Here is a 26,507-nt window from a genome sequence, read left to right on the forward strand (position 1 = left end):
TGTGCCTCGCTGGAAAGAGGCAGATAATAATCATAGCACTTCACTGGGTTGTGTGAGGATTAAATGAGTTGCTAGATGCAAAACAGTTGCAATAGTGTTTGGCTCAAGGTAAATATTAGATAAAAATTAGATCATTTATTCATCTAAAAAAGGAAAAGCGACATTAAGTTGAGTTTGGGAAAGAGTGTGAGAGGATGCGTTGATGGGGCACCTACAACTCATGTAAGATATTATGTATCCCAGCCTATGAGATGGGTATTGTTTTATTTTCTGTAATCACAGCTGCTGGTGCCTAGCCTTTGAACTGAGCTCTACTTTCAGTGCTTGAGCTCCTCACATCATGCTGTGCTGCCTTCCTACAAAAAATGGTTTTCTTAGGAATTGCCTTTGCTTAGGCTTATGGGACTTCAGAAGTTAAGTTCTGAAACTTTTTTTTTTTTGGTACAGGGAATCGAACTCAGGGCCTCATGCTTGCCAGCCAGGTGCTGTGCCACTGAGCTACATCCCCGGCCCTAGGTTCTGAAACTTAACCCTCTTGTTATTAGTCATTTAGGATCCCAGAGCAGGGTTCAGTGAAGATGCACTTGAGTTCAGTTGAGGTCTAGCTTACGATCTAGGTTTCTGCTGTAATAGAAAAAATAAAATGCAGGAAAAAATAGGAAGAAATTAAATGAATGACTAGTTCTCACATACTGTAATAAAGAAGATGCTTGGTTACAAGTAATAGAAACCCACATTAGATTAAAATTTAAGCCTTAGATCTGTGTCTTCCTCGCAGATAGCAGTCACAAGGAGGGCTGCCCTTTCCCTTCGCTGTCCACAGCAGCCCCCCGAATGGCTCTAGTTGGCCAGATTTAGTTATGTGCCAGTTCCTAGAGCATGTATCCCAGGGTGGGGTTTCTGATTGACAGCCTGGTAGTAGATAATTAATGTCAGGCATGGGTTGTCAGGACCACATTGAGGAATGAGGGTTATTTCTTCAAGTATGAGACAAAACGGACCCTAAATGAAGTGTATCATCCAAGTACTAATAATACATTTGACCTTGACCTCTTTATTGGTGGCCAAAATTCATAAGAACAAAGTGGCTCATTACAGATTTTAAAGGAAATTGAGGGTGGCCCAAAAAATAAGGGGTCCACGGCTCACCTTCCCTTGTAGAGAAGCAGGTGGCAAGACAGTGAGATGACAGTCCCTTGACTGTCAGGTATTCTCAACGACAGCAGCAATGTTTCCGAGTCCTGGTTAAATGCAAGCAGCTGGTGAAAATTCTGTTTGGGAAAACATACAACATGGTATGAATATTATTTGAAATCTATAAAATTCCAGAAAAGGTTTATTCAACATTGATGGGAAAGAGCAGGTAAAAGAGAAAAACAAGTCAGCTACTTTGAAGAAAAGATAGGATCAGATCGCTCGGGGAAAGGGGAGAGGGCAGAATGCCAGCTGCCCTTTATTTTAACTTGTGCATCCTCTGATTTTAACTTTGAGATCAGGAACGCTTATTTGTTGAAGGAACATTGCCTACAAATGAGAGGATGGAATGGGATGATTCCTGTTCCAGCGCTTTCTGCAGTGGGGCCTATCATTTAATGTTAGAAGCTTGACCTCTTTTAAGTTGAGTAAAGAGTCAGGAAAACATCTCTGAATTAATCCAGATGCTAGAGACAGTGGAAGAGCCAAGCCTTTTTGACCACGGAAATGTATTTCATTAGGACACAGAATTATTATTTAACTTTATGCCATAGTGCACTCTGGTTTGTACTCTGCGTTAATCTGTTCCACTCTACTTGTAGTCCACTGCAGGATCTTTTGTTTTGTCTTGTTTTCTAATGCTGGGCCTGACCTTTGAAGGGTTGTAACCTGCTGTGGGCCCCACACTGGCTGGTGGAGAAGGCAGGAGTCTTGGTGCAGCAGCAGAAGTGGACCTGGCAGAGTTAATGCTCAGTGCTGCCCCAGCCCCTGTAGCCTTCACGCCCTCACCCTGCACTTGTATTCATTCTTGCTTTCCCCAGCATTGCTACTCCCAGCTTTCATGTGACCACATCTTTGTTCTTCACACACTGCCACTTTGTTTGCTGGCCCTGCCATGCACGCCTCACATCTTTGCCCTGGGCACTGATTGGGTAATGGCTCAATGGCCTTCATATACCCAAAGTAAAGGATACTTCCCCACCCCCTACTTTATGGGAGAGGAGGCCTGGAATCAAAGTTTAGAGGGAGAGACTGGCCTGCTCGGACAGGAAAGCAGGGCTTGGCAAAGGCTGGCGTGGTAGTGATGGCCTCCTGTGGCTGGAGGAGGTAAATAGGAGTGTGCCGAGACCAGCGAGTCAAGTTCAGAATTACAGAGCCTTGCTCATCCTTCCCCCTCTCTTGCTGTCTGTAGGTAAATTCTACTGTAAACCACACTACTGTTACCGACTCTCTGGCTACGCACAAAGGAAGAGGCCAACAGTGGCTCCTCTGCCTGGAAAGGTATGGCCGTCCTTCATGTAAATGGGAGAGAAGCAGGGGGTGCCACATTGGTGTGGTTGCAGGTCAGGGCTGGCCCAGCAGCGTACAGCCCTCCCTGAGCCTGAGGTATGGTATCGGTTAGTCTGGGGAGGGAACCAGCTTTTCAAGCACAGACTTAGGCTGTTCGTCCCTGAGGTAACAGCCTTTCTACCACCTGAGCTGGATTGGGGGGATTATGCTGATTCTCCATTCTGCTCACTTTGTATGGAAGGTGTTGCCTCTGTAAACAAGCCTTGTTCTCAGAGGATAGCCTGCTGCTGAGGAAAATGCCCTGGTCCTTTTTCACAGGGTTAGAGCTCTCCTTAACAGTGGCCATGTAGGAGAAGAGCCACCCGAAGCAGGAGTCCTTTTGTTTCTATAGCCCCACCGTCAGGCAACCACAGGCAGGTGGGAGCCACAGCCAGTTCTGCTGTCTGCTGAGAAGGAGCTGACCGTACTGTACCCTCCCTGCCAGCTCTCAGTTCCCTCATCCTACAAGTTACTTGTCGGGGACCTTTCTTACTTTTTTTTTTTTTTTCAATGAGAATGACTTCTCCAGTCCTCTTTGTCAGGGTGACCGAAGTAATCCCTTCACTGCAAGGACAGCGCCTTTTCAGCATTCAGGCTGATCACTGCTCCTCTAAGAGGCTTCTTGGACAACAGGGGGGCTGTGGGAAAGGTATATCGTCAGCCCCCTATGTGCCGGGTTCCATGGCTGTGGATCTCACCAGCCAATATGTATAATGTCCAGAGATGATTTAAAGTATATCTATATACTTTAAATGTGCATAGGTTCTTTGCAAATGCAGTGCTATTTTTATATAAAGGACTTGAGGGTCAGGGATGTAGCTCAGCAGTACACCACCCACCTAGCAAGTTTGGGGCCCTGAGTTCAATTCCTGATACAAAAAAGGACTTGAGCATCCACAGATTGTGCTCCATGGGGTCCTGGAACCAATCCCACAGATACTGAGGGCCAACTGTATACTTGGGTGATCTAGACTTTGACTCCTAGTCACTACCATATGATGTGTGTCCCTGTTTCTTTAAAGAAAGACTGACTGTATGGGGAATACAGCCCTAGGGGACAGAGACAGACTAGCCAGTTGGATTGAGGGCTCGGTCAGTCACTGTTCTTTTTCTGTGGACTTTCCTAGGAAGCCAAAGGACTCCTGCAGGATGGCCCCACTGCAGACACAAATGGACGGGCCAGCACCATTGCCAGCTCAGCCGAGAGAACTTCAGGTAGCCTCACTTCCTTGTTTGGATGGGTGGTGCGTCACTCTCTCGGCCTCTGTGACAAGGCCAAGGGGATGAGCCAGCACCTTCAAAGCAACATTTCGTCAATTGGGCATCAAGTGGTTCAGAACCCTTTGGACTCCTTTTTCATGTGCCAGCTGCTTGCGTTCGGGGTCCCTTTTCTCTATGGCCTGTCGGAGGTGCTGGTGCAGATTGGAGGGGAGTTTCACTGGCAGGCTGTGAGCCAGTGAGGGGGCCTTCTGGTAAGCGGGTCACCTGAGTGCAGATAATATGGATCAGGGTGTGGTCACTGGAACCGCGGCCCACCTCCCTCAGACACATAGGTGCTTGGTGCAGATCCTGTAGTTAAACAGGAACCCAGAGAAAGCTTTTGTGGTCACTGACCCCGATGAGAGTCCAGAGTGCCAGGCCTCCGAATGGCTCCTGTTTAGGATTTCTGTGGCAGAGCACAAGAGTTGTAGTCAGTGAGGGCCTGTGGTCTGAATGTGTGTTCAGCAGAACTTGAAGTTTTTGTATCCCATTCCCTAGTTAGGTGTGTGGATAAGCTAAACGATATGCTCTGTCCTGACCTCTTTGAGGCATTTGAGTTTCCAGGGAGGGTCAAACTCTGTCCCAATGTTATTCCCACTTCTGTGCCACCATTCTGTCTCCAAAACACAGGGCAGGCCTGGCTGGGATGGTGCAGGATCATGAAGCCTCTAGAGGAGAACAGTGGGGTTTTTTTTTCCTTTAAATTGCCCCTCTTGGCTGTTTGTAAACTAGTCTGCAAAGTGAGTCCACAGTTGTGCAAACCCCTGGGGCCTGAGTACACCCCCAGGTTATCCACAGCTCAGGGTTGCTATTGTAGCTGAGAGGAAGTTGGCAAGGCCATGTTTCTGTTTGTCACATGTTTCCTCTTGTTCATAGCAAGTAGGGCCAGGGATTTAGCTCAGTGGTTCTGGCACCTGCCTTGCAAGCGCAAGGTCCCAAGTTCGATCCCTGGTACCAAAAAAAAAGCAAGTATACCTCAAACAGCCATTTGTAAACACATGTAAAAATTATCAGCCAGTGCCAGAAACCATGGGGTAAAGGTTGGTAGTAGAATTTCCATCATGGAAAAAGGAAGAATTATTCCTTTGGGCTTCAAATGAATGGTCCCCAGAATCAGCCCCAGTGGCAGAGCTCCGGAGCCCGAGACCTGGCCAGGCAGGTTGAGCTCAGCTTCTGCTCCTGTATGTGTGTCCTGGTTACACACTGAGGACGTTCATTGAGTATCCTGAAGATGAGGCCCACATTTGACAGCCATGCTTAAGCCATGAGTGACTGGCACCGTCTGCGGGCCCTTTGTGGTCTTTCTCAGGAGGTGCTGACCACCCTCTGTAGTCGATATTCTCACAACACGGTTGGGGGGCATCACTGTCAGAGAAAATTGCAGGGATCTAGCTAGACACAACTTTGGCTTTTCCCTGTGGAGCGTGTATTTGATCGGGTGAGAGACTAACCTATTGGTCCAGGCCTCGCTCCAGCACAGATGGGTTTCCCAAGGAATATGACTATGTAGTAAAATGACACAAAGAAATGAAACATTTTCCTTTGAGTAAGAGGTACAGAACATAGTTTAAAAAGAGATAAATGCAGTGAAATTCAGTTCTTTTTTGAACAAACTGGGTTTGCTTGCTTTCCTCTCAGGCTCAGATTGCCTTTCTGACTGTCTGATCGAAGGCTCGTAATGGATTTCAGGTTTTTAGGAGTTCTAAAGGATTTAGGGTTCCATAGAGAAGGAGAAGAATGTTCTACAAAGCAGAGAGAAGATGAGAGTTGGCAGTGTGACTACAAAATCAAAACAAGAAGAGCCAGCACCCTGAGGACACTTCAGTCCCTGTGGTTCTTGATTCTGAGCTAGAACCCGACTAGCCTATTATAGTTCCACCCAGTCATGATGTGGTGTCCCAAAGGGACCCCAGGCTGAGCCCGTAAGGTGAGCCAGGCAGGCCTTTTCCCCCAGTGCGAGGTGAGCTCAGGGATGACAGGATTCCTTGTCTGCTCTGAGGACACCAGGTTTTGGAAGTGCCAGCTCAGCCCCGGCCCCTTCTCTGGGAACTAAATGTGCTAGCCTCTGTAGAAAAGGAACAGGGTGTGGTGGTCTTTAGTTGCCATGACATAGATTTCTTTTCTCCTTTGATAGAGATTTTTTTTAAAATCCCAGACCAAAGCTTTGGTTACTTAACTAGCAGAAAAGCTCAAGTGGTTGAGGGCTCCAGACTGTATCACAGGGAGCTAATGTATCCCATTAGCCCAGACCTCTGGGGTGTCTCCTCCGCTGCACACTAGACCAGAAAGGCTGGGGGTGAATGAAACTGCCTGTGTGACTGAACTGTTCTCCCCAGAACCAAGTCGCTGAGCCAGGACTGGTAACCAGTGGTGTCTGAACCTGCCTGCTCTTGCTCTGTGCCTCCTCTTACGGCATTTCTGTTTTCCCTGTGTCCTTTTCCCTTATACCAAAATGCCTGCTGCTGCTCACCCCCCAGATAACCCCCCCAAACCAAAACCAGTATAACCCACAGAAAGTTAAGAGAACCCACTGTAGACCTGGTTTAAAGTGTTGTCTTTTTCTGATAATCTCATCTGTAACTGCTGCCTAATCTAGCCGACCTGGGACATTGTTTACAGTATTTGTGTTTGTAATGTCCTTTAAATAGAGAAATCAGTCCTTTCTGTTCTCAAACCTGTAAATACTTTGTCTCAAGTTTCTTATACTCACTCCTGTGGGTCAGTGGACCTGGCACAGATTCCCTTACCCTGGCCTCATAGTACCTGCCCTGACTTGAGGAAGAGTGGACAGCAGCAGGCAGAGAAAGAAAAACCCAAGTGGGATTCCTTTCCCTGTGGACACGAGGCCCTCACTTGCACGTGTTGGGGATTCTTTTTTTTGTCTAGAGGAATTCCCTGTTTTATCTCCTGTTGTAGACAACAAAAACTGAAGTGGAGGGTCCAGGGGGCAACATAGAAAAGGAACAGAGCTTTTCTCAGGGTTTCGTCATCCATGAACATTTGACCATCTGCAGACTGGTGCAGGGCATATGAATCATCTGTCATCTTATAAGAAAGATGGTCTAAGTCAAAAGGCTGCCAAGTTACAAGTGGCAGTTGCCTGGTCTCTGTCCCCAGACACCCCTTGCACATGATAAGCATTGGCTTCCATAGTTTGGAGCTTGAACAGGCCATTAGGAAACCCAGGCATTGCCCACACCAGCTAGAAGTCAGCCAAGCGGTACAGGAACTTCCTTCAGCCCTGGGGTTCTTGCCTAACAGAGGGAACTTAGGAAATCTTATTGCCTCCCAAGTCCTTTTCCTTCTTAGGCATTTCTGGAAAACCAAGCATAGAGAATTCTGCAATCTGCCTGCCTCCCCAGCCCTACCACACAGTCATAGTTGAGTCGATGGTAATGTGTAAATGTTATGTATATGTATATAGGGTTCATGTCACAGATAAAGATATTTATTTATATATTATATCCTAAGTATATTATATCCTAAGTTAGAATGATAAAGCTGTTTCTAAAATTTCATGTTCCGTCCTTTTGGAAACGGAGAAAGCTTTGACACTGGGAATTTTGCCTTTGGGCTGGCTCAGGGATTTGAGGGACCACAGCAGCCCAAGAACAGCACGCATGAGAAGGTGGAGACTTTTGGGGAGTGGATATCTCAGAGCAGTACAGTCCCACGAGGTCCAGTAATTGATTCAAGAGCAAACTGGGAAGGCAGGAGTTTGTTGCCGGCAGGGTCCACAGAGAGCCAGATGCCCACCTTCCCTCAGGTTTGTTCTCGGGCTTGTATGCTGCCCCTGCCGGGTTACTTCCTGCAGCTGTCTGCTGTCATTTGGTGTTTGCTGTCTTTGGTCGCATTTTATGGACATTACATTCTTAGGCCTTCCCAGAAGGGTCTCCCACCATGCCCTACAAGGTCTGGCCATGAATTAAGGGGTTCACTCCCCCCCATGCCCCAGCCATTCACTTGGGGTGGGGGCAGGCAAGCAGAGTCCCATGGAACAGTACAAAGAAGCCAGAGCAAGGGAGGATTAGCTGTGCCAAGAAACGTGTCCCCTGTCCACTCTGACCTTCCCCTAACACCTTTATTTTTGCCCTTGTTTTTAACCTGTGCTGTTGTGAGTTTTTGGTGTGTTTCTTTGTGAGTTTTTATTTAATTGTGTAACTTTGTTTTTGCTGTTACTGTGAAACCAAGGTGCTGTGCTTTTAAATTTTTCTTTTGAGAAATGTTACATTCTTATTTAAGAGAATAAATTCCGAACAATCTTCAGGTTTCTGAGTTTTTCTTTTCCTTCCCTTTTTCCTGATGAGGGTGGGGAAGGGGGAAGTGCAGGCAGACCTTGAGCATGGGCTGAAAAGCTGCAGTGCCTCAGGACTCTGGCTTCTGCCATGGGGTCGATGAGAGAGCAGAGACGGCCATGGGGACCGAGTTGTCTGTACCTAATGGGTGCATTCTCACCAATGGAAGGGCCTCTCTGCTTAGGGCCTTGGCATGGTGCAAAATGTTCTGCTTTGCAGCAGATGCAAGTAGACAAGAGTGAGAAAGATGTCAACTGTGCCTGTCTGTCCCCTGTTCAGTCAGTCAGCCCAAAGGACTGTGGCAAGGTGGGTGGAGGGATAGAACTTCCACATAGCCTGCACCTGCTGCGGGGACATAGAGCCAGGTGACCTCCTCCATTTCTGGCTGCAGCAGGCCCCTGAGGGGAATTGGGAACAGTCAGGTGCCCTGCACCCCACCCCCTGTTTCAGGCCACTGGTGGGGTCCCTCTCGCACGATGACCACACTGCTTTTCCTCCCCGCTTGAGTCTCCCTTGCTGTCTTTGCCGGGAGTGGGCACTGAGTTAGAATAACTAGTTCTGTTCGGCTTCTCCCAAGCCTACAGGGATAACCCTATCCAGTAAGTCCCGGACTTATGAACATTCGAGTTGCGAATTTTCTCAGGTGTACTGTATAAGAGTCATTTTGTCAGATTACAGACGAATCTGAATGACAAACATTCTCCTGGAATGGAACTGGTTCATAAGTTGAGGACTTACTGTATTAAGAAGCAGACTGTCCCTTCCCACACATGATGCTATGATCTTAGGACTGGCTATTTCTGCTGCATCGGCTTGCCAACCACAGTGGCCAAGGCTCAGCTTCAGTGCCAAATCGGGCCAAAAGAGGGCATCTTGGGGGCAAAGCACTTAGCACTAAGCCTGGCCCATTGGACTCTGGGAAGTTTGGGTGTTCTGGGATTAAAAAGACCTCACTGGCCTCTGTCTACACTGAGCAGCAATTTCCGAACTTGAAGGTGTCAGGCTTCCTCATAGAGTGGAGCAGCAAGGACATCCCTGGCATCGTAGATACCCATGCTCCCCGCCAAGGAGGGTCTAGCCCCATGCAGCTCACCACCCTGTCGTCAGCTCCATGCTAAAGAACATCCTGCTGAGAGCTCATCCTAGCAGAATTTGAAGGACCTCTCTTGGTGCTCATTTCTGCCCCACCCCTTATGTCTGCAGTCTTGCTCCCCTTTTCTCTGAAATAGTCATTGTCCTGGTGCCTGCAAAAGGAAGAGAGAGACCAGGCATGGTGGCACATGCCCGTAATCCAAACTACTTGGAAGGCTGAGGCAAAAGATTGTGAGTTCAAGGCCAGCCGCAGTGACTTAGCAAGACCCTATCTCAGAATAAAAAATTAAAAAGGCTGAGAGGATATCGCTAAGTGGTAGAGCATTCCTGAGTTCTATTCCCCAGTATCACAAAAATAAAGACAGTGAATTGGGATGTGAGGAATTATAAATAACAATTTTCCAGGCATGGTGGTGCCCACCTGTAATCCCAGCACTCGGGAGGCTGAGGCAGGAGGATTGCCAGGAGTTCAAGGCCAGCCTGAGCTATATAGTAGCTCAAGACCAGCCGGCACTACAAAGCAAGACCCTGTCTCAAAACTACAAACCAAAAAAGTGAATAGATAACAGTTAATAAATGGACCAAGAGTCAGCGATGAGGGTGGCGGCATACACATCTGTGATTTTCGCGCTCAGCCTTTTCTCCCGTCACTCCCATTTCCCGGTCATAAAGGGGAGGAGAACCATCATCATCAGGACAGTGTATGGAAGCACATGACAGCTGAGGTGACTCTGTGCCACCTGTGGAACTCAGTTTCTTTCTGAAACTTCTTGAAATCCATTCTCTCTCTTTTTTTCTCATAAATTCTCTGGCAGATTCCCTCATTAAGACTCTACCTAGGAGGGATGTTAGGGTGCAGACATGAAAGAACAAGCCATGAAAATGGGCCACTTTATTTTCACACCGAAATGTAGGGTAGGATGATGCTATTTAGGGCCCAGCTCTCACAGGTGTCCCTCCTGAGGTACGAATGGAAGAAAAATACCCAGGTGAGACTCTTAAACATAACTGCTGGGGAGAGATTGCAGAAGCATCTTTTCCGAGTTCCAGTCCCTTCCACCAAGTTCTAAAACCTCATCAAGGGCAGGGGATTTAGCTCAGTGGTTCTGCCACCTGCCCTGCAAGCACAAGGTCCCGAGTTCAATCCCCGGTACCAAAAAACAAAAAAAAAACACTTGTCCGTACCCGCACCTCATACTCAGCCAAGCACTCGGCAAGTGCCCACAAGTAGATTCGTCACGGTGCTCCAGCCTAGGCCAGGTCACAGGACCGCAGTGTGCCTCTCCTTACCCAGGGTGCTCCTTGTTTTGGCTGCCACCTCTTTCTTTACTGTTGCTTCTTGTCTCCTCCCAGAGCAGAAGGCTTGCGCAGAAGTACCTTCCACGCGCCTGGGAAGGGAGGCGGCCTCCTGGCACACAGGCCTCTCCTTCAATTACTTCCGGGTTCTGCCAGCCCAGGCACACCATCACCGTTTTACTTCCTGTGGGCCAGCTTCCACATGGCTTTGCCCAAGCAGTTCATAAACATTTTTTGAGTGTATGAGTCACTATAAAATCCAAACCCTATGTCGTGCTGGCTAAACCCAGCCTTGCTATATTGACAGTCTTTCCCTCCCAATAACAAGCTATATGCAGCCTGAATGTGCCCCAAACATGAGGAAGGCTCATGCCCCTCACAGAAGCCACTTATTGGTATAAAGGGGAAGTTTGGGAAGGCTTTTTAGCGAAAAGGGAACGTACAGTCCCAGCTTTGTCTTGCTGTAAACTCTTGGGGCCAGGCTAGCGTAATTACTAGAAGGACCCTTACAGATGGAACCAGAATTTCTCTTGGCCTCTTGTGTTTGCTTTACTTCTGTTTTCTTCGGTACTTACTCAGCTTATTGTGATTGTACATTAATCGCATGAAACTGCCTAAAGTATGACTGTTAAGTGATAGATTTCCTATTGTGTGACGCTGTAAAATTCCAGCTTATTCCTACTCTCACTGTGACATCATAGGAAGTATAGCCTGATGTCTTCTAGGTCCTTGCCTGGGATTGTTGGTCTTTAGTGATTATTTTATGTCCAGTATCTGTCAGCAGAAGAATTCACAGCTCTCATCCCTAGTGATGCCCACTTCTCTGAGATTCTGAAGCAGCCGTCTGCTGGCTTTGGACTGTCTTGCATCTTGTGTCTTAATGTTACTGTTCCTTGATCGGTGCTCATTTCCTGAGAATGGCAAACCCAGCTGAACAGGCAGGGTCCCTGGGTTCTTCAGGTGACAGATACTGCTTAATATTAAAATAATTACTAAAGACTAGCACCACCAGGCAGGGACCCAGAGAACCAGAACTCAGCTTTAGTAGGTCTTGGTTTTCCTCAACAAACAGCAAAACCAGGGCTGCTTTACTGGCAAAGGCCTACGTAAGTACCTTACATCCCTTCAAGGTTAAGAAAGCCAGGAATACTATGGAGGTGAACTCCGAAGAGAGGAATCCTCTTAGCATTTGCAACCTGCTGGGAATTCAAACCTGAAAGTAATGTGTGGTTAGGAAGACTCCAACAGGTCAACATGGTTTCATGGACTGAGCTCAGCCTGATAACCACAGATGGCTGGGATCAATTATAGATAACAGGATTCTGGTGGCTTATATATTCTGATAGCCCCATTTTTTAGAAGGAAGTCAGAATCTAGAGACACCAAGTTGTAGAGAACAGCTGTAAGGAGACTAGATTAACAGGTTGCTTTTTGTTTGGTTGGTTGGTTGGTTAGTTGGTTGGTTTTGGTTTTTTGAGACAGGGTCTCACTATATAGTTCGAGCTGGACTTGAACTCATGGCAGTCCTCCTGCCTCAAGCCTCTTGAGTGCTGAGATTATAGATGTGTGCCACCATGTCCACCTTTGTTTTCTCTTTTTGAGACAGGGTCTTGCTATGTAGTCCAGGCTGGCCTTGAGTTTGTAACAATCCTGCCTCAAGCCTCCCAAGTGCTGGGATTACAGGTGTATGCCACCATGCCTAGCCTAGCAGTTCCTTTATGAAAAACAAATGTGTTCTCCTGGAGTGGAGTCAGGTGTGAAGGACTCTAAACCACCTACCTCTACCTACCTTCCTCCGATCTAGGTCCACCTTTCTTGGGGAAGATTGGCACTGACAGAACACAGTAGTGATGGTATGGGAGGTGGTCTGGGCAGTCCTGGCACAAATCTTTGGACTCTCAGAGAAGCAGGTGACACTAGATGCCTGGGGTGAGGGGCAAGTACAGTAGTGGGCTGTAGGAAGCAAGAGCCAAAGTTGTATTATTGAGGTGTATTGCCAGGAGCCGACAGCCACCCTGCTTGCTGCAGATGTACCATGGCAAGGGTCACTTGTATTTGCAACCAAGAGAGCTCTCTTTTCTGCTGAAGAATTGTCCTCAAACATACAGTATAAACCTTGGAGTGTGCCAACCCCTACTTTTACCCCATGTGACCAGTACTATTTTATTGTTGTTTCTTTCTTTCTTTTTTTTTCTTTCTTTTTCTTTTTGAGACAAGGTCTTACCATGTAGTTCAGGCTGGTTTTGAACTCACGATGTACCCCAGCCTGGCTCCAAACTCATAGGGATTCTCCTGTCTCAGCCTCACAAGTGCTGGGATTACAGGTATGTGCCACCACACCCAGCCCCAGTCCTGTTTAGTGTATCATAGTGGCCCTGCCATGCTAACTGAAAACAGTGTGGGAAGGCACATAGCCATGAGAGCAGCAGCCGCAGCAGCAACAGCACCTAACATGTAGCACCTGCTGTGTAGAAGGCACTATCTGGATGCTTTATGTATACTGCTCATTTAACCCTTACGGTAGTCCATGAGGGAGGCTTTGCGTAGGAGATGGGAATCAGGTACACAGAAACTCTTGATCAAGGCCATTAACTGATAAATCCAGAGGCAGATGAGTCGGTGCAGAATTTCCAGAAGCGTGCACCTGCTGTACATGCACCTCCCCCCATCCATGCTGTCACCTCGGCCCAGTAGCTCTTGGTGGGAGGAAGAGCACAATGTTTAGCTCCATGTTGAGGTTTTCTTGAGCTCACATGGGTGCTCTGTGTAAGTCAGCAAGTATGCCATTAATTATTCCAGGGACATACATGTTTGGTAGTGATTCCCAGAACCGGAAATACGCACTGGGAACACAAGAGATGAAAGAGCAGAGGTTCTCATCACTGATATGCGAAGAGGGGGAAAATCATCAAGGAAATTGAGGAAGAGAATAGTGACTGTGAATTACCTGTAAATAATGTGCAGGGGGTTTTCTCTTCATTTTCTCTGTGTCGACCCTCTTTGGTCATCTCAAATGAAGTCAGGCCTAAGCCATCTTGTTAAGCTTAAGCCTGAATCAGTCTTTCCTCTTTCCAAGTACCCTGCCTGCAACCTGATTGTTCTGTGGGCCCCAGTGTAACTGCTTCTTAGAAATATGCTGGCTTTATCTTTTTTCTCTACCGTATCATTTTGTTATACTTTTGTATACGTGTGCTGGGATGGAACCCAGGGCCTCATGCCTGCTAAGTAAGCATTCTACCTCTGAACCATACTCCCAATCCCTGGAAATTCTTATCTAAAATTTAGTCATTCTGGTCTCAGTTTATACTTAAAATGATGGACCTTTAAGTCTTTGGACTAGGTGTACATATCGTTTCCAGCTAGCAGATTTGGCTTTGTCCTGGTGGATAAAATTTGGTTGGACCCGGAGTGCTCTCCAGAAGCGCCCTGAGCATGTCCAGACATCGCCTTGCCCTTACCTTGGAAAGGTATGCCTTGGCTGGGCCCTCAGAGCTCAGAGGCAGGATGTTTTGGGAAAATGGAAGAAATAGTTAAGGGAGCAAAGAGAAAAGAAGATGTGTTTTCATGTATGTTCACAAGTTCGTTTTCTTCCTGGTGTAGGGAGAGGACCTGCTGTAATGTTGTGAGGTTGTCCCAGCCATCAGGAAGCTTCTGGCTTCCACCCAGCAGAATGTCAGTGAACAGAGAGAGCAGTTGATCAGATTAACCTTTTGGTCTCTCTTAATTTTTACTTTGACGTCACACAAAAGACAAACCTTTTAGGGAAGTAGCAACATGTGAGGTTGCCTCTAAAGGCTTTGTGGGGGATGAGTGGAATCACCTTTTGGGAGCAGGAGTGCACCACAGGTGATAGGTGGTCAGAAGCCCCGGCATCCTACCCAGTTGCTTATGTATGTGGCTGAGTTTGAGCACTGGAACTAATCTATCCCTCAGCCTCTGAACATCCCTGCTCAGCATGGTAGTTCTCAGTTGGCCCTTAGAATCTTGTCCTTCCATCAGTCAGAGTGATTCATGTTGGCAGTGAAGAGGAAGGTTTTTGAGCTCACTGCTGTGTGTTCCTCATGCATACAGGCCAGTCAAACCACAGCCAGAATTTGATGGGTTGCTTGGCCTGTTTCATTTGATAAAACTTCTAAACCAGGTTTCTCACCTATACCCCTAGCATCTGTTCATCCCTCTGTGACGATTACAGCCTCAGAAAATTAAGCTGGATCTAAGTGGAACAAGCATCAATCTTAGAAACAGAAGATACTAATTTGAGCTTCATTTCTGCCACCTATTCTTGCCATCTTTGCTCTTAACCTTTCTGAACCTTGGTTTCCCCATCTAAATAATTATTAAAATTGGTGGGCCAGGGGTTTAGCTCAGTGGTTCCAGCGCCTGCCTTGCAAGTGCAAGGTCCCAAGTTCTATCCCCGGTACAAAAAAAAAAAAAAGAAATTGGTGGGCAGCTGGTTGTGGTGGTGCACACCTATAATCCCAACCCTTGGGAGGCTGAGGTAGGAGGATGACCATGAGTTCAAGGCCAGCCTGGGCTATATAGTGAGCTCAAAGCCAGCCTGAACTACATAGCGAGACTCTGTCTCAAAAAGTAAAATAAAATGAGGGAAATGCTGCTTGCTCTTTTGTACCTGGTAAGATTGTAGTAAAGAGCAAGTATGCTGGGCTGGGAGTTTAGCTCAGTGGTTCTGGTGCCTTGCAAAAGCGCAAGGTCCCAAGTTCAATCCCAGGTACCAAAAAGGGCAAGTATGTAAAATGTATGGAACTGGTTTATTTAAAAGCATTTTCAGGAGGCCGGGGATTTAGCTCAGTGGTTTCACCGCCTGCTGAGCTAAAAGCATTTCAGGACTATCAAATAGGATTATCGTTGATAAGGATTCCAGAAAATGGTAGACTAATTGGAGTGAGAGAGTGAATTAGGATTGCTTTTCCTGGCTGGCTAATAGTCTCCCTCTCTGGTCTGTGCATTCTGTGGGGTTGGGCAGGATGGGTCAGTTATGGAAGGCTAGGCTCTCTAGTCTGTATTAGAGTGGGCCAGAGGGAGGTGACGTGTAGCTTGCCAGCTCTTTGGGAGCATTGTTAAGTTTGCAAGTGCTTGGCTAAATTTGGTATTGCTTTTCCTTCAGCCTGCATGGATGGGATGTGAAGTCACCTACACATCCCATGACACCCTGGGGGGTACTTCACTATAGTAACAAACACATAAACAACCTTAGGTAGGGTTTATGTTAAGCTAAATTTTCAACTCCTAACCTGAAAGCCAATTATTTTTCCCTTAGACGAGCTAGTGACACGTGGTCTTAGGGGCTGTGAATCTGTACTGGCTTGATCCACTGCTCCACCCGCCCCAAAGCTTGGCTTTATCTCTTGGTGCATTTGTGGGAGAGGTGGCCTGACAACATCTTTTGGAATCAGCTCATGGATGGTGCTTTATGGATGAGCACAGTCTAGTGGCTGCCGAGCTGCTGCTCATTCTGTGGCATCTTTCATGGCAAAGGGTCCGCCCAAACCCAAGTCATTACAGTCTTGTCCATCGGCCTGTGATCTTTGTGTCTGTCTTCTCACCCAGAGCCTATCTGTCTTTAGAAACTAATGATTCTTTTCCAGGCCAGTCTCAGAGACCTCCTCACAGCTAAAAGCAGACGTGTAGCTGATATGCAAGTGGAGTTGTGGGTACCACCAAAGGCAATTTTAGTTTCTCTCTAGCCAGTTGAAGGAATGCTGATTATGAGAGTTTTGTATCATTGAAAGGGACAAGAGAAGCATTGGAACCTGTTTCAAGAGCCTTTCATTGAGCTTTTCATTGTTACCATTGATCCCAAGATGTTGAACATCTTTTCTTTTCACGAATCAGAGACCAAGCCACTTGGGCTGTGCAGCTGGCCACAGTGGACTACTGTGGAGCCGGCTTTGGACACAGCCTAGACTGGCAGTGCCCTAGGCCAGTGATGATGAACCTTTTAGAGCTTTCAGTAATAACAAACAGCCAGCTGCAGCACATGTGCCATAGGTTCACCACCGCCGCCATAGGCCATCTGCTCAGCAGATGAGGGGATTGGAACTTAAACCCAAAATCTTGGCTGCGGATATGTATAGCTCAATGGTAGAGCACTTCCCTGGCATGTATGAGGCTCCTGGGTTCCATTCCCAACACCATAAAAATAAAAAATAAACTTAGCGTCTTTAGAAAAGTACATCAGCTTGTTCTGATCGTGGTCCTTGTCTATCCTTCCCTCTCTCTTATTATTGCTCGTCTTTTAGTACGAAGGCCATTCCCTGAAACTCAGTTGCTCTCCGCTGTAAAGTGATTATTTTAGGACATCAGTTTATCAGAAGACCTTAATGCTGAGTCTGCTGAGCCACTAGCATATTATCATAATTTCTCCTTCCTGGGTACTAACCATACTGGCACCACCTTGGTAGACTTGCCCCTTTCATGGGCCTGGTATTTCCATTTGTTCCTGGGGCCTTTATAGCAGTACCATGCTAGCTACTCAGGTGATGTAATGGCCTTCAAATTTCTGTGTTACAAGGAAATGGAGGCTAGAATACGCCCAACTCGTTTCTTAAAATTGCAGTGAAGTATGCCAATTTCAACATACAATTAGAACTTTTGTCCTGATCATTTGTCCCAAACATTTGTGAATATCTATCCTGATGCTAAACTAGACAGCAGGAACACAATGGTGACCAGAGTAATTTGTTTCTGAACAGAGCCCCTGGTTTGGGGTCCATCCAGACTTGTGAATAGGAGGAGAGAGATGCTTTGACACTGCTGAAATAGAGCCATTCACAGAACTAGGTACCAAGAGTCAGCAGTAGAAGAGACGGGAGTCTTGGTGTACCCTCTTAACCCTTCTTTCCTCTCTTTACTTGTCCCTTAGGGTTTCAAAGACCCTGATAGATGACTCATATTTAGCTGTCTAGAGCCTCCTGGTTTGGGAGGCTCATTTATGAGGGAGTAAGTTGAAACAATTCCAACCCCGTTGCACAAAGCACCTTTTCTGAGATCTCACATCACCAAATGAAAGTGGGCAGCCAGGTAAGGAAGGCAGAGTTCTAGCCAGACCACAGCCTCCTGGGGCTTAAGAGAAAACACAACCAAATCCCAGTGCTTTAACAGGCCTTCCCTCTCAACACCAAAGAAGCAGCCACTCAGTGGCATGGCCCACTTCTTTGATAAGGATCAAGTTGAGTTTATCTTGTGAGGTATCACAACACATGGAAAATATATTTTCAAGAGATGATATACTGGTAAGATTTGTTTTTTAAGAAAGAGTAGGATATATACTTTAAAAGAAACCCCTTTGCCTTGGCCAGATATAGTAGTGCCTGCCAGAATTTACATCTACCAGAAGGATACCTTAGGGAGATACTGTAATAACAGGAGGAAAAAATCCCATATTTAGAAAACTAACTGAAAAGCAAAGTCCTATGGGATCATGCAGATTGAGAGCTGGGGCTGCAGTCGGAGAGCATGTGGTCAGGGTGCCCGTACTGCCCTCAATATTCCTGAGAATTCCAGGCCTGTGGTGTACCCACTCCAATCTGGGTGATTTTTCCTGGTACAGTGTTCCTTTACCCCCTGCCAGATTTTTCTCCTCCTTGGCCCCTCTGGTAATATTTAACTCAGAATTTCCCAACTCTTTGGGTAATTAAACATCTCCAAAGCAACAGAGCTCCCCCTTCACTCACTGGACCTATTTTTCTCAGTGTCCCACATAAAAATAATTAACCGAGATGAAGAATGTTTCATGTGTAAGGGGCAATTAAAAATTCTATCCTACTGCGCAAGCTCAAGGACCTGAGGAGTTCGATCCCCAGTACCAAAAGAAATTCTATCCTGGGGCTGGGGATTTAGCTCAGTGGCCTTGTGCCTGTCTTGCAGGCACAAGGTCCTGAGTTTGACCCCCAGTGCCAAAAAGATTCTATCCTAGGCTGGAATATAGCTCAGTGGCAAAGCCTTAGTGTGGTATGGATGAGGCCCTGGATTCCTTCTCTGTAGCATGGGCACACATGTGCGCTCAATGCGCGCACACACACACACACACACACACACTTCCATCCTGCATGGGTGAGTGGAAGGAGTACTTGCTTAGTACTTAGGGTTTTATCTTGGCTCTGCCTCACTTGAGCCTTTGGACATGTTATTTTACATCTCTCAGATTTAATGTCACACATGTTGAGCATCCCTTGGGAAAATCCAAAATACTCCAAAATCTGAAACCTTTGTGAGCACCTTCATGATGCCATGAAACTTTTCATATACAGAATTATTAAAAGTATTGCGTAGGGCCAGGGATTTAGCTCAGTGGTTTCACTGGCTGCTGTGCAAGCGCAAGGACCAGAGTTCAATCCCTGGTACCAAAAAAAAAAGGATTGCATAAAATTGCCTTCAAGTTATGCATATAAGGTATATATGAAGCGTAAATTAATTTTGTGTTTAGACTTCGGTCCCGTTCCCAACATATCTCATTATGTATATGCAGATATTCCAAAAGCAGAAAAAAATTCCAAAATTGAAAACACTTTGGTCTCAACATTTTGCATAATGGATACTCAGCCTGTAAGAGTAATAATGGGGGGTTATAGAAATGTTTTAATAATTCGATGGCCAAAGTAAGTAGCATACCTGTCATAGTGCTTGTTGCGGGTAGTTGCTCAATGAAAGTTCCTGTCCATTCTTCATTGCATTCTTCCTCCTGAGAAATGCATCATGATGTAAGAGCTTGGATCTTTTGAACACAGACTCCTGCCACTAGGAAGCCACAGAAGGCAGGCAGATGTGCACGGGCAGAAATCACCTTCCTAGAGAAGTGGCTTGGAAACTTCACGTCACACACAGCTTCAGTGCTTGATGGAGAAATAGCTATAAAAAGTAGAAAACTGTGAGCTCAGCCAAGCAGTCTGCTAATGCAGAGAAACCCAGGGGCAAAAGAAGAGAAAAGCTTGAGTTTGGCCTTCTGCAAATGGCGGAACCCTTTACTAGTCCTGGCAAGTCCTCCTCCCCAGTCAGGGTCCAAGCCAGGAGTGACCTCTTTCTGCTAGAAACAGGCTAAAGATCTCCCTCCATACATTCTCAATGATGTTGTCCAGCTAGACCAGAGTAGTGATGAAGTTCCAAGTCAGGAAGTGACCCATTTATTCTTTAAAATGGCCCCAAGAGAGATGGTGTTTGCCTTGCCCACTTTTCAGACAGCTACACATGAACTCCTATGGGAACTCTAGTCCAAAGCAAGATAGAGGTGAAATGTTTTCATGTTGATTCCTCACTGCAGTGTGGCCAGCCCAGCTCAAGTCCCTGGGCCCCAAATGCAGCTTTATACATTCCAGCGGGAGCAGAGGCCCTGAGACAGGCCTTGTCTTGGTAGGAAAATGACTCTGGGCCAGGCAGTGCTTCTGTCCTAGGATGGCCACACTTGGCATGGCTTCATCCATATCTCTCAGTGTTAGAGGAAGTGGGAGTATGTAGAAGCAGCCATTTCCAACTCAGGAAGAAAGCAGATTAAGCACACGCACACACACACACACACACACACACAGACACACACACAAGCCTTTGGTTCTGGGTGAGGAGAAGCACCCCAATTTCTCAGGGTAATTTTGTGACTGTTTCTGAAAACAGTGAATCTAGCGATGTAAAAGTCACTTTGACACATTTTCACTGCCGATTTAGAAATCTGGATGTATGCTGCTGGCCTGGTAATTCTTTTTCCTCAGGAAGGTTCATCTTCCTTAACATCTCCCCGAGACCTTGTAGTTCAGACTTGGTATAGACAGACTCTACAATGACTAGCTAATCTTTCCTGAGAAAAAAGTCACTGAAAAATACCCTGTAACTTTTTGATGAAAGAAGCAGAAGGGGCCAGGTGTAGCTTAGTGGCAGAGTTAGCATGCACAAGGGCTTGTGCATTTAAGAAAGAGACAGAAAAGGGGCAGTTGAGGGACAATCTCTGTATGGTAAAATGGCAGGTATGTACTTGCCATTTCTTACTAGAACCTCGCCCCAAATGACACCTTTTATTCTCTCTGGGTCACTAGTCCTTTCTAGCAGGTAGATGACACCTGTATTGCATCAGAAAGAAGGTTCCCCTGGGGCAGAGATCTTGTCTTTTTTGTCAGTGGTGTGCTTGAGTGCCTGGCACAGTGCCTGGCTGGAAGTAAGTATTCGATAAATATGTGTTAAATCAGTGGTTGAATGAATGGATTCCTGCAGCCATCCTACTTACAGAAAGGAAATCAGACAAATCGATCTCAGGTCACTGTCCCTTTTCGTAGGTCCTTGTCAGACTCAGATTTCATTCGCACTTTCTCAAGTTAAAAAAGTTGATCTCATCAAAATAGAGAGTAGAATTGTCACTAGAGGATGGGGAGGTGGGACAGAGAGGTTGGATAGTGGGTATCAAAACACAGCGAGATAGGACTAACCAGCCTGGTGTTTCTCATTACCTCACGGTCCCTGTAGTGCACATTATTATATATTCATAATACTGTGAGTATGAAGGTTCCCAACACATAGAAATGATAAATGTTTGAGGAGCTAGAAATGCTAATTACTTGGATTTGATTACATTGTTTACATGTGTCACATTATACTGCATCCCATAACTATATATAATGATCAAGTTTTTGTGAACATTGAAAAAAAAAAAGAGAGAAAGGCATGAGAAAACAGGTGAGGAATGAATTTGGGCAGAGGAGATAAAGTCTTCAAATGTCCTGATCCCTTATGTGATACCCGTAGGTTGCCAAAAACCTATACGGTCCTCAGCAGAGAACCCACGTACCCTGTGAGAGCTGTTACCGCTGTTAGCGCTGGCGGGCAGGACAGGGCGAGCGCTGCCTGCTGGAGGCCCTCAGAAGACACTGCCACTTCAGAGCCATCTGGGTCCCTCGTGTCTCCCCAGGAATCAGACAGACACAAAGCAAGGCTTCTTGCAGCTCTTGTGCATCAGGGAGGGCAGGTTGTCCTGTTGGGAAAAATGCTCTGAGGACAATGTGTGGAGCTCGTGCAGGCAGTGACTGTTCCAAAACAGACTCTCAGGTCAGGGCCAGAGCCTTTTTCCTATTTAGGAGGTGGCCCAGATCCTGGGAGCTGTTTCCTTTTGTATGTGTGAGGCTGCAATTGGCCTCCCCGTGACCTGAGATCTGCCGGCCCTGACTTAGTGACGCATCAGCCTTGGAAATTATTCCAAATCTTCCATCCCATTCTTAGCTGGAAAGTCCCTGTGCAGCTCTGTCACATGGAGACCTGGGAAGTAGAGGGCCAGGTGGGACTTGGCCAGGCAGCCTGACCCATCTTCTCCCTGTGATTAGGGTTTGCTTTCTGTGGGGTTGTTATTGTTATAGTTGTTTAGAAATAAGGTCTTGCTATGCTGCCCAGGCTGGTCTTGAACTCCTGGGCCAAAGCAGTCTTCCTGTTTCAGTCCCCTGAGCACCTGGGACTATAGGCACACTCCCAGGCCCAGCTTGCCAATGATTTTTATGCCCACTTTCCAGTAGTCTCCTCTCCTGGCTAGTTAATTGATGACAGAGGGGTCCAGGGAGGGGTGTTCTCCAGTTGTCACAATGTTAGGGCACCACCCAGGGCTCCTCTCTGTTGCTTCTTTTTCTGTCTGAGTCTGTCTTCATCATCTGGATAATCTGACAGATAGTCCCTTGCTCAGGACAGAGAATCAAGGATGCTGATCTCACTGGTTTATTTTTTTTAATTACATTTCCTATGGTACTTTGAGGTTATAGGCCGGGAATGTTAAACTTATTTTGGCGATTGGGGAATTTTGAGTATTTGCCAAGTCTCCTCTGAATGTCACCTTCCCTTTGGAAAAACAGCCTCTGTGGGGACCTAGTCTTCAAGGGACACCCTGCAAAGTTATTCCCTTGTCACCAAAAACCTGGGGTGACCCTGAGCTCCACACAGATGCAGCTGGGTGGGCCTGGCAGTATCGGCCTTGACTTTTACCGACACTGGCAAAGACCTTTCTTAAAGTTTTCCTGGCCCAGAATGTCATTTCTTTAGGAGCCTGATGTGTGAATGATTTGAATAGTGCATAGTACTTCTGGTTTCTTTTTTGTTGGCTGTAGCCAAGCCCAGAATTAAATCAACATTTCTCCTCCCCAGAGCCCTGGGCTTGGGCTTGAACTGCCAAGTTCTGATGCTTGATGTCTGTGGAGGAGGGCAGAATGTCTACAGTTCTCTGCTCAGAGATACTTAAGTTCTACATCCTTCATATTGAAAGTTAGTGGGGAAGAGGTTACGTTGATGCTCCCAAAGGGGAAAACAGACTAGGACTCTGTATGGAAATGTACCCTCCTTTTCCTCTCTCTGTGTCACAAGTGTAGGGACAGCATGGTAGTCTCCTGAATTACTTTCTTTCCCAGATTCAACTCTTGGCCCTACTGCTCACAAGTTCTGTGACCTGGGGCAGCTTACTTAATGTCTATGATTTCAGTTACTTAATTTGCAAAATGGTAATGCTAGCCAGGCTTGGTAGCACACGCTTGTAATGCCAGCACTCAGGAGGATCACCGTGAGTTTGAGGTCTGCCTGGGCTATGTAGTGAATTCAAGGCCACCCTGCACTGTGAGACCCTGCCTCAAAAAAAAAAAAAAAAAAAAAGTGGTGCCTATTTTCAAATTAGGCTTACTGCACATTCCTCTAGAACACCTTCCTTGAATCCCCAGTTGGGGGTATGTTGCCCTTTCCTGGGCTCCCGTTGTACGGCAGGCTGCAGGTGGTCATCAAGTGATACTCGATGCTGAAAGCTATTCTGTCTCTCCCAGAACAGCCTCCAGCTCTTCAAAGGTAGAGATTGTCTTCATCTGCTGTTTCTTTCCTAAGAGTCTATGAGAATTCCTGGCACACAGTGCACATCACCCCCTACAAAGACTTCGCCTCTCTGGTGTCTCTACATGAGCTTTTTTACTTGTTCCTCTCTGAAATTGCTTGGTTCTAAAGTGATGAGTGCTAATTGTTTGTTTTCCCTAAAATGACAGTTTTTATTTTGTTTTTCTTTTTCTATCTAAAAGAAATTCTGATTTTTATTTCATATTTATGGAGTTCCTGGAAAGCTTATGCTTAGGTAGCTGTTGCACATTTATTTCTCTTTCCCATGTACTTTCTGTTTGAAAGTGGTTGTCAAGAAATCCATGACGGGGGCCGGGGATTTAGCTCAGTGGTGCCACCACTTGCCTCAAAAGTGCAAGGTCCCAAGTTTCACCCCTGGTACCAAAAAAAAAAAAGGTTAAAGAAATCCATGGCAGGAAAGAAAAAGTCAAATATTGGTGCAGTCAGGAAGTCCCCAGCTTTCTGCCCTCAATGGCACCTGGATGTGAATCTTGCTGAGGAAAGAGAATTGGGGAGAAAGCCATGGACCTGTTTGGCCCCCTTCTCTGCTGCAGTTACCTGCCGTTTGCAGGCTTTGAAATCTTCCATATGCTCTCATCTAGCATCAGACCTTAAGCTTTTGGTGCCCTGAGCTCAGTGATGCAGTCTGGATCTGGATGTCTAAAGTGATACTCCCAAAGGTGTGATGATCCCAAGGGTGTACAGGTGGGGGTGTGTGCGGGGCAGAGGTGAACCCAAGAACATGTGTTCAAGCCCCATCACAGCACACTTACCTGATGTTATAAGTAGTCGTGCCCCTGGACTTGCTTTTTGCTAAAGACTCTCTAGTAAACTTGAAAGATGCCATTTGGTAAAAGATCCCAGTAAATGCAGCAGACTTTGTCCTGTGTCTATCTGCATTCATTTTTTAAAAAAAAAAACCTTTCTCATGCCATTGCAAAGGGGTTCAAAACTCTGTACAAGAGAAGTGCCAGCCTCCAGAACACTTTGTACAACTTGTCTTGACACAAAAATTACTAAACCAATACTGCCATTCCTTTCCTTTAGTCAAGCTTCACTGATAGACCAAAACTGAGTCAGTGTGACATTGCATGCCAGACCCCAGCACGACCCACCGAGGCCATACCACAAGACCATTCATGACCCACCCCAACCTGTGTTTCTTCCTCTTCTCTCCCACTTCATGCCTCCCCTCCTGCAGGTCTAATAAAATCTAAACACAAGTGTCTGTCCTTGTTCCTTAGCTGATGCTGCCTCCTCCCGTCTTTCTTCGTCAAGTGACTTATTATCTGCACTCTACAGCAAATGGATACCATCTACCTGTGCAGGAATCTGCACAAATTGGTGGTGAGAATGTGACTGGACATCAGCTGTATTGCTTACCTCCTATTTACTGAACACTGCCTATTCACTCCCTAGGGTTAAAATAGCAGAGGGAGGTAACTGATAGGCCAGGGGCCCAGACTCAGCATACACACACCCTTTTAAACATGTGTGTTATGATTATAGTGTCATTCACTGTTCATAGTAACCCTGGGAGGTGGGTATGTTCTCACTGGTAGACCAGGCCATGAGTTCTGAATAGTTACATAATTTTTCTAAGATCCTCAGCCCGTCACTGGATTTGTCTCACTCTTCACCTGTGTGCTATGCCGTGTTGCACTGGGCACACCACAGAGTATGTGGCGGGCCTCCTCTGACCAAAACTGGGACCATAGGGGCATCGGAAAGGAAGATCATGATAATAAGGGAGTCAGGGAACCTGTTTGGATTAAGGGAGTTGAAGTCAAATCCAGTATTTTTTTTTTAAATCCATGAGTTCCTAGTGCTTTTCAAAAATACGCAAAAGAGTGATAGTGCAGTAAGAGTGACTGAATTCTGAAGACCGCCATTTTTCAAGCTCAAGACACTGACTGACCCAGGCAGAGATGGTCAACAGTGCTCAGACCGGGGATGAAAGGGTGCTGGAGCAGAGTACTCCTGGGGGCTTCTAGTGTCACTGCATAGATGGCTGATTATTTATTGAGGGGAAATGTGCCTCAGTGTCAGGGAGGTAGGTGGGCACCACCTTACCCATACCTTACCTTCAACCTTATTCCTCCTCTTAACAGCCACGTGGTGGAAGGGCCAGCATCCCTGTTCTCTGTGCTTGTTCGGTGAAAAGTGCTTACCCATGGATCTGACCATGGGAGACAGGCAAACCCACTGTGGCTTCGAGAGGTCAGCCAAAGAGCTGGCCTGGGCCCCGAGTGGAGTCACCCACCAAACAGGATGGACCTCGGCTGCATCCCTGGTCATCAGGTTGTCCCTGGCTTTCCCCATGTGTGCTGCTGGGCCCCTAGCAGTGAGGAGAGCTGCTGAAGGTCTCACTCGAGTCCCCTTCACCCCTGCACTGTCACAGCTGCTGATGAGGGGTCTCCTCCCTGGACTCAGCCCCGGGGGTCAGGGGTGATTAGGAAGCAAATGTGGACTTGGAGTCTTTGTTTCCTCCTACCTAGGGAAGTTCTGCCAACTTCCTTCCCAGCCTCTGTCAAATTTGTGACCTTTTGATTTTCAGTCTGCCCCGTGTTCTGACTTCACAGGAGGTATACCATCCTTCCCGGAAGTGATGGCCACTGCCTTGAATGTGTAGATGTGCCATCCTTTGTCCCACACTGGGTGTGCAGTGTCTCTCCTGTGCCGTCAGAACTTATCCTCTTTGCTCGCCCTGCAGGTTCCAGTGTGAATGGCCTGGAGGAGCCCAGCGTCGCCAAGAGGCTGAGGGGCACTCCGGAGAGGATTGAGCTGGAGAACTACCGGCGGTCTGTGAAGCGGGCAGAGGAGCTGGAGGAGGTGCCTGAGGAGACACAGGCTGAGCACAACCTGAGCAGCGTACTGGACAAGGGCACCGAGGAGGATGTGGCCAGCAGGTCAGCCTATGCCAGTGGCTCTCAGCCACTGCTTCCCCAGGGCTGTGGCCACACCAGAGCCCCCGCTGAATACACTGCAGTAGTTTGTCAAGGGTGGTGTCTGAGCCAGGCTGTCTTGGTCAGACCTGACTCTTCTGCTTTCCAGCTGTGGGACCGACCCTAAGCCAGTTATGTAACCTCCATAAGCTCAGGTTCCTCGTCTGTAAAATGAAGCTAATACTGGTGCCTTCCTTGCAAAATTGATGTGCCAGTTAAGTGGGTAGATAGGTATATAATGTGTAAAACG

General features: G+C 46.9%; 1 protein-coding gene across 23 annotated transcripts in view; it reads left to right on the forward strand.

The window, feature by feature from the left end:
• The window catches only part of Mical3 (microtubule associated monooxygenase, calponin and LIM domain containing 3), a 213,499-nt gene that overhangs the window by 136,773 nt on the left and 50,219 nt on the right, over positions 1-26,507 (forward strand). For all 23 annotated transcript variants that reach the window (XR_015439521.1, XR_015439526.1, XM_087182237.1 and 20 more), the window contains 3 exons: positions 2,387-2,475; positions 3,651-3,738; positions 26,026-26,221. Coding sequence is in view for 21 of the 23 variants with exons in the window: in XM_087182237.1 (XP_087038363.1) it covers positions 2,387-2,475; positions 3,651-3,738; positions 26,026-26,221 (373 nt within the window). In the remaining 2 variants the exon portion in view is untranslated. The remainder of the gene's footprint in view (positions 1-2,386; positions 2,476-3,650; positions 3,739-26,025; positions 26,222-26,507) is intronic.

This window comes from Heterocephalus glaber, unplaced genomic scaffold, assembly GCF_053883595.1.
Source record: "Heterocephalus glaber isolate CG9 unplaced genomic scaffold, H.glaber_assembly_v1.0 deba00000281, whole genome shotgun sequence".
NCBI classification, from domain to species: Eukaryota; Metazoa; Chordata; class Mammalia; order Rodentia; family Bathyergidae; genus Heterocephalus; species Heterocephalus glaber.